This window comes from Temnothorax curvispinosus, unplaced genomic scaffold (genome assembly GCF_003070985.1).
Source record: "Temnothorax curvispinosus isolate PA1 unplaced genomic scaffold, ASM307098v1 QBEX01016816.1, whole genome shotgun sequence".
NCBI lineage: Eukaryota > Metazoa > Arthropoda > Insecta > Hymenoptera > Formicidae > Temnothorax > Temnothorax curvispinosus.
The window spans coordinates 1-8,428 of record NW_020226596.1 but is presented as its reverse complement, the minus strand read 5'-3'; the positions used below and the strand labels follow the sequence as shown (position 1 = coordinate 8,428).

Below are 8,428 nucleotides of genomic sequence, written 5' to 3'. Positions count from 1 at the left end.
ACTCGACGACGTCTCGCTATCCGTCTTCGGATCTTGCGCCGATTTAGCTTTCGACGCGTCTTGATTCGAGTTTGCTTGCGTCTTGTTAGTCGCGGAGCTCTGAGCCTTCAAAGTAGAAAGCAATTTGGATACTTCGGCACACAAAATCAAATTAACCTCAAAACACTATGTTTACGAAACTGAGACAATTCACACTAATAATTATATACGGTCACTGTCAGTTCGTAATTTCATTACGTTAATTGATACTTAAATAATGAAAATACTTACGTGTTAATCAATATAAATCCGTTCTTTGTTCTTGATCACTTTTCTAAAAGGACCGACTACAAATGAGAATGTATGTGCCTATGCCCGTGGCTATGCATTATGTATTTTTATGTAGATTGAAAATCCTGGGGATCGATCATGTATCTTTTCCCCTAGGACGGAACGTGAAAAGTGAAAAGTTTATCTCTTTCTATTCAATACCAATAGAAAGAAATAGTTACATGAAATTTTTCACTTTTCACGTTTCCGCTCTAGGGAAAAAGTTACATGATCGCTACCCAGGAGCCATGGGCAGAATACAGAAACCATAGCGCATGCGCTATGATATCTGCCATTCTGCCATAGGCAGATAAAGTAATACCACAGCGCATGCGCTATGGCTTCTGCATTCTGCCTATGGCTCCTGGCCTGCGTTCAGAAACTTTTACCCAGGTAGAGTAGGAGTAGAGTTAGAGTTGACTTCGGATTACTGTCGTTTATGGACGACGAAAGTAAAGGTGGAAGCACATAAAATTGCAGGAGCCATAAGCAGAATGCAGAAGCCATATGCGCATGCGATATGGTATCTGTTAGAGCTTTACGGATACCATAGCGCATGCGCATATGGCTTCTGCTTTCTGCTCATGGCTCCTGCAATTTTATGTGCTTCCACCTTAACATCACGGGTTAACATGGCGCTCTCCCATCAAGCATTGAATATGAGTGAAAATATGGCAGCGCATCAGGAAAATAGTGTCCGTATCCCTTTTTGTTCGCCGGTTCTTGTGAATAACTTTAACCTAAAAAAGGCGTGTTTCGAGAACATGCGTTATGTGCCCCTTATGTGACGGAATCTATATATGTGCGCATGTCGAGTAATTTCTACCATGGTGTAAGAATTACATGGTGTGCTCAATTGCCTGGGGGGATTCGGGTAATGACGTCACTCGTGTCGAATTGTGTAAACAGAGTAGCCAACGTCTAGAAGTAAAACATTTTTGGTGTTGTAATATTGGCACATGTTCATGCATCGTCACACTCATGCCGCTTATGCCACTCAGAAGTACGGTACATTGTTTTGTGTTAAACAGTGGGTCTGTTTGCGTTGCGACAATATATAAATTTAAAATAAAAATGGTGCGGTGTATTGTTAAAAGTTGTAGAAATAAAACAACGGGGGTTCGTGAGGAAACTGTCAATTTTTTTCAGCTACCAAAAAATGAAGTGATGCGGGAAGGATGGCTGAAAAAAATAGGAGGCTATGTTTTACCACCAAAAGTTGAATTTGGTAAGTTTGATATTGTACATAAACGTGCAAAAGTATATTAATTGAAAAATAAAAATGAATAAAAAATAATATTTTTTAGTTACTAACATAACCTCAAATTTTGTATTTACAAATGGAGTAAAAATGTCATGAAATGTTATTAATATGAACAGAAAATAATAAAAACAAATTAGCACTTTGTTCATGTATATAAGTAAAAATATTTTACAATTCAAAATATGAAAATCTTTAATTTGAAATAAAAATTATAAAGCCATATTTAATACAATGTATTAAGTTTTATTATTTATACATTATATTATTTTCAGCAAGGATATGCTCGGTTCATTTTAGTCAAGAGTCCTTTCATCAAGGTCGAGCACGGAAAGACCCTGTTAAGAAACGTCACCTACTACCATCGGCTGTGCCAACGTTATTTTTGAATTGTTCAGAAGCTCCAAATGTAAACAAGTAAGTATATAAAAACACATACACATTTGTATTTGTAATGTGGTGTTATGTAATTATATAAATGTACTTTTTCACAAGGAATGCGGTGGCTGAGTACAAAGATTCCTTACCTGATGAAGTTTTATTGTGTCTGGTGAGAACACGTACGTACATACGAATAAAAGAAAATGCCAAAAAATCGTATGTAAACAGAGAGAGAAGAAAGAAGGAGAAGAAAATGAAGAAACTAGTGTCGTAAATTAAACTAATGTTGTCATTGCACGAGTATAATGTATATGTAATGTATAATGTAATGTGTATAATGTAATGTATATAAAATCATACTCTTTCTGCAAATCTATATATATATATATATATATACATACAACGGAATAATATTTAATTAATAGCAAGTTTGTTTGTGTCTAAAATGTACTTACCTGCGTACTCTAACATCACTGAAAGAATGTGTCAAAATTATATTTATATAAATATAATATTAAATTTCTTGTTATTAAACATTTTCAACTACCTTTTTTCAGAAGAAAAGTCCAATTACAAATAAAAGTTGTTATACTAATTATTTTTGCTTCTTTGCATTTCTTTTCACAAACATTAATCACTTCTCTCTCTTCAAAAATATCAGTAATAATATTTTAAATGTAAAAGGTGTGACAAATTTTTTTTCAAAGATCTGATTTTCGTGTATCGACTTTCCTTTTAAGCGGTTTATTAATGTACCACCTTGTGTTGTAAACAAATTAATTTTAAATAGGTACAATTATTGAAACAGAAATTAGAAATGTAATCAAGAATAATGAATAAAAAAAATACATGAAATTGGAATAATTAATAAATTATATTAAATTTCAATAATTTAATTTTTCGTTGATTATGTATACCTATAATTAGTTATATTATACTTCGCCAATACATATTTTTAAACGCCAATTTCATATAAAATTAATAATTGTTATGTTACTTTTACGGGCAACAAATAATTAATAAAAAAAAAAAACAATTGATTCGAACGTATGACCCCTGCATTCAAAAGTTATCGCCACATCCTTTGAGCCAGTAAGATACTAGAGTGCTTTTATACTTAATATATACATTATCATCGGACAAAAGGTTAGGCTTTATTCATGCCATTAATCAATGACAATAATTCTGTCTTTTTGCATTAATTCATTCAAAACCAGCAAAGGAAAAAATAGAAGCATTAAAACATTCGAAAAAAGGAAGTATTGCAATTTTAATATACTATTACATTCTTTGTACATGAGGCTTTACAAGTATTATTTTTTTAAATTTTCTTTAATACTTTTCCATTTGTTGAGAAATCATTGAAGCCCTAAACAATAATACTTTTCAAGAATTTCTAATAAATACAACGTATCTTCAAATATCATTCATCGTTGCAATACATTTTCAGGAGGCAGTTTGCAACATAATCCGTTCAAATTTCCTATTTCCTAGTTACTTTTAGTGGTGGTACCACTGCTTACACAATTCGACGTGAGCGGCAGAGAGAGAAACGATTTTAGAGAAAGAAAGACACCAATTGAGCACACCATGTAATCCTTACACCATGATTTCTACCTACCTCCTCGACGTGGGTAGAAATAGTTAACTCGAGAGTTGACTCAAGCGTGTTTCTGAACGCCACAAATAGGTCAACTCGGCATTTCTGAACGCCTCGAGTTAACTAGAGTTAACTCGAGTAAGGTTTCAGAACGCAGGCCTGTAATTTTATGTGCTTCCACCTTAACAGATACCACAGCGCATGCGCATATGGCTTCTGCATTCTGGTTATGGCTCCTGCAATTTTATGTGCTTCCACCTTAAAGGTGGAAGCACATAAAATTGCAGGAGCCATGAGCAGAATGCAGAAGCCATATGCGCATGCGCGATGGTATCTGTTAGAGCTCTTCAGATACCATAGCGCATGCGCATATGGCTTCTGCTTTCTGCTCTTGGCTCCTGCAATTTTATGTGCTTCCACCTTTATTCCGTTTTAATTCCATTCCGTTATTTCTCTCTCCATGGGGATGCAGCCTGAAAGCTGATATTTCATTTGTCGTACGACGAGCTCTGTCAGGCGTACATACATACCTATTGGCTATAAAATAGAGGATTTCTAGAAACTCGAGAACTCTCTATCCTGTAGCCAATTAATATTAATATGCTTAAAAAATTTCTCATAAGATATGTACATGAAATATCAGCTTGAGACGTGCCCCCGGCACACCCGCTCGACTGGGCGTGTTTACTCTTTACTTCGATAGTTCGTTCGATGCGATTGAAGGATCCGCACGAGGTAAGAAGATTCAAAAATCAATTCTACCAACAAATCGCTATATTAAAGTTCGCGTGTACGTGTATATAGTAAGGAACTTTTCTAATCTGTAAAGAAATATTGTAACGCAGATTTTTTTTACACGGACGAGTACCCGGAAGAAACACGGTGAGAGAAGGAAGGCAAGAATACATGGCGCACATTAAAGTGTTCAAAAAGTGCCTTTAACGGCGATATCGTAACGCGAATTGGTTTGAGCAAGAAAAAAAGAAAATTCGTATTTGTTGGAGATGCCTACTATTTGCCAAGCGATGACGCCGATCGTTATTGCCTGCTGGTTCTACTGCCTGTTGGGCGTTGTCGGTCAGTATGAGTGGCAGACCCGCGATTCCTTTGACGAGATCCGCATGCGGATGGACAAGGTAAACGATGACAACTGCCTGATACAGCACCTCGGCGACCTGTACCTGCCAGAAGACGCAGTGTCGCATTTGCCTGACATAAAAGACATCAATATCAATCCAGTGTTCCCGAATCGTACAGCTTTGCTGCATCTTCACAACATGGCACTCAGTAGGAGCTTCTTCTGGAGTTACATTCTGCAGTCGCGCTTCATCCGACCAGCAATCAATGATACCTATGATCCAGGCATGATGTATTACTTCTTGTCCACAGTGGCAGACGTTTCCTCCAACCCATATATTAATGCCTCGGCCATCTATTTCGCACCCAATATGTCTTACTCGCCATCCTACAGGGGTTTCTTCAATAAGACCTTTCCCAGATTTGCGCCACGGACCTTCAGGGCAGATGATTTCAATGATCCTATACACCTAGAGAGAATATCTACCAGAAACACATTTACTGTGCAGGATTTAGGAGCGTTTCCCAGTAACAGGCTCAGCGACGATTATACCACTGACTTTTATCGTATAAACGAATGGTATGGGAAAACTATAATTAACGATTGATGAAAACTATGGCATCTAACAAAATAAACTATTTCATGTATAACGTTTCACAAATTTTTATATCTGAATTAAATTTTGTCGATTAATTGACACAAAATCATACATTTTTATTTATTCTATGAATTTATTTGCTTACAGGTACAAAAAATGGTTACCAGATATCGTAAAGGAAAGACACGACACTAAAACGACATATCAAGTTGAAATTCGCTATGCCAACAATACAAATGAAACATTTACCTTTCATGGTCCACGTGGTAATGAACTATGAAAGCTATAGAAACTATAAAAACTATCCTAAAATGTGCTTATATTTATTTTTATCATGATTTTATCACGCAGGTGCCGATGAGTATCCTGGACCTGTGCAATGGACTAGACCATATTTCGATTGTGGCCGATCAAATCGATGGCTCGTAGCTGCGGTATCACCTATAGCAGATATCTATCCACGACACACTGGCTTCAGGCATATCGAATATCCAACATATACTGCCGTTTCGGTAATGGAAATGGACTTTGAAAGAATAGATATAAATCAATGTCCCAAAGGTAAAGGGAACCTTGGTCCTAATAGATTCGCTAATACTGCAAGATGCAAGACTGATACTACAGAGGTATATGTTTAAAATTCTATCAAGTTACGTTTATTAACTGATAATTAACTAATATACGCGTGTCTGGTCTACAGTGCGAACCGATACATGGTTGGGGTTTCAGAAGAGGTGGATATCAATGTAGATGTAGACCAGGTTTCAGATTACCGACTGTCGTACGACGACCTTATCTTGGTGAAATAGTGGAGAGAGCCACGCAAGAACAATACTATAATGGTTTCGATTGCTTGCGGATCGGCTGTATGTATTTTTTTTCTTGATTGCGGTATCGCCTAGCGCAGAGCCTCTTTAACAAAGATTTTATTCTGCAGGGGTTCATAAAATGCCAGTGCAATGGGAAAAAGCAAACTCATATCTCAGAGAAAAGTATCTCGAGCAATTCCATCATTATAGGAATTATTCAACCGGTTCAACTGCACTTCACGATACAAAGCTGAACATCGACCAAGCTCTCAAATTCATTCTTGGTATGAATTCGGAAACTTGCAAGAAGTACGTTCTATTACAATTGTACACTTCCTGTTATTGATGTATTCGAATTTAAGCAATTTCCAAATTGTATTATTAGTTATGCGCCACAAGACTTAATGTTACGCGGAGACATTAGCTTCGGTGCGGAAGAGTTTTTCGAGAACGAAGCGAAAATGGCGACTAGATTGGCAAACTTCATCAGTGCGTTCCTACAAGTATCAGATCCCTTGGAAGTTTACTCGGGCAAGAGAGTAGCCGACAGACCGCTCACGGAAGATCAAATGATGGGGGAGACCCTGGCTTTGGTGCTCGGCGATACAAAGATATGGTCAGCTGGCACTTTTTGGGATCGTAATAAATTTACCAACAGAACATTCTTTGCCCCATATGCTTACAAGACGCAGTTAAATACACGCAACTTTAAACTTGAAGATTTAGCTAGACTCAATGGCACAGGTAAATTAGTTATGTAACAAGCAAAAATATAACTTGGAATTGAAATGTATATTTTTATTCACAACTTCTTTTAATAGATCTAGATATATTCTATTAGTAAGTAAGTCATTTATAATCGTACAAATTTTTAAACATTAATTTAGATTTTTTATTACGTTTGCCAGTTCGTTCTAATACAATTTATAATTACAGATGAAGTATATACAAAGAAGAGTTACTTCCAAGTATTAAAGCAACGTTGGGCAACGAATTTTGATCAACTGGAGAAATATTATATGAAAATAAAGATTCGATTCAATGAAACTGGAGAGCACCTAAAAAAGTTTGAGCATTACCCAAACTATTACAGGTAAGGGAGAACGCGCGTATTGCGTTATATATTTGTTAGTGCAAAACTCGCATGATGATTCTATTTTTTCGATATGCTCCGAAGCGATGATAAAAGTACGGTGAAGCATTAAAGTATAAAAAGATTACGTTCCCGAAAGCTTGGGGAAGAATCCGATATCAAAAGTACGATTTATTCTAATGTATGGGAACGCGGCGAATGGGCCGTCTGTGTAGGGCAGCAAATCTGGACCATGGACACTGGACAACTCCGTACTTCGATTGTAACGGCAAGATGAAGAAGTGGGTAATTACCTATGCATCCCCGTTTTTTGGATGGGACAGCTTGAAGGAGAAACTGGAATTCAAGTGAGTGTTCTCATCAGAGTGTGATCACATGCGATAGGAAAAAGGAACGCGTCTCTGTACGTGCATACACACACACACACACATTAGGATGGTCGTTAAAAAATAGATTTTTGTTGCCGCTCCCTAAAATGGTAGTAATTGATGAAAAAATAAAATCTATGCAACCCTAAGGCTGTCAAGTCACGGAAAAGGGTGCCTCTCGAAGAAAGAAGTCTTAGAATTCGCGTTTTTTCATTTAATTTTTGCTGTATAAATTAGACCCTGATTTACATCAATTTATTATCTTTAATAAATTTTCCTATTCGGTGAACACATCAATGCAAAGCAAGGTCCAATTATATCTGTATAAGCGATTTAAAAATTTTCTCTGTGTAATGCTACAAAAAAAAAACGATTGCATTGAATTTTTTTGTCAATTATCTGGAGTATATTTTTATTCAATATAAAAAAGATTACTATTTCAACGATATTAAGGGGATGCTGGAGCCGTCTGTTTTACCGGCATTTTTTGTTGTCACGTAGCGTTGTATTAATTTGACAGAATTAAAAATCCTCCAGAATTGCAGTACATACATTAATGATTCGGGGGAACTCCGATTTTATATAGAAAATGAGAAAAAATTACGGAAGTACAGATTTCCTTATTCTACTTTTATCCCAATATGGCGTCTCGAGTTGCGGCGAGCTTTCAGATCGTCACAAGATGTATTTCATATATACATATAAGAGATATACCATTGGTACAAACGCGAAAACAAGTTCCCCCGAATTGCACAACAAGAAAAACATCGATAAACCCTCCAAATCAAGTAATTAATATAAAAGTATAATGTCGATGTGCATCGTGCGTATGTGTGCGTGCAATGTAGCGTGCTATCCTTGTCTATATCTTTGTCTATACAAGGACAGATATAGTCGATAACATAGAAAATGGTAATTTTGTCGGTTATAC

At 36.3% G+C, this 8,428-nt stretch overlaps 2 protein-coding genes across 4 annotated transcripts; both read left to right on the top strand.

Annotated features, from left to right (window-relative positions):
• Positions 1-1,133: 1,133 nt before the first annotated feature.
• Positions 1,134-2,225, top strand: LOC112467060. The gene is made up of 3 exons (XM_025035524.1): positions 1,134-1,537; positions 1,846-1,987; positions 2,066-2,225. The coding sequence occupies exons 1-3, from the start codon at positions 1,153-1,155 to the stop codon at positions 2,223-2,225; spliced, it is 687 nt and encodes a 228-aa protein (XP_024891292.1). The 5' UTR covers positions 1,134-1,152.
• Positions 2,226-4,183: 1,958 nt separating this feature from the next.
• On the top strand, positions 4,184-7,897 carry LOC112467061. Of its 3 annotated transcripts, none has more exons than XM_025035525.1 (9): positions 4,184-4,286; positions 4,397-5,208; positions 5,375-5,493; positions 5,579-5,853; positions 5,928-6,093; positions 6,165-6,345; positions 6,422-6,780; positions 6,973-7,129; positions 7,345-7,897. In XM_025035525.1, the coding sequence occupies exons 2-9, from the start codon at positions 4,556-4,558 to the stop codon at positions 7,478-7,480; spliced, it is 2,046 nt and encodes a 681-aa protein (XP_024891293.1). In that variant the 5' UTR covers positions 4,184-4,286; positions 4,397-4,555; the 3' UTR covers positions 7,481-7,897. The 3 variants fall into 3 exon arrangements, with proteins under 3 accessions (XP_024891293.1, XP_024891295.1, XP_024891294.1); XM_025035527.1 differs by having other exon boundaries at positions 4,211-4,286; positions 4,417-5,208; XM_025035526.1 differs by lacking the exon at positions 4,184-4,286 and having other exon boundaries at positions 4,302-5,208.
• Positions 7,898-8,428: the final 531 nt, after the last annotated feature.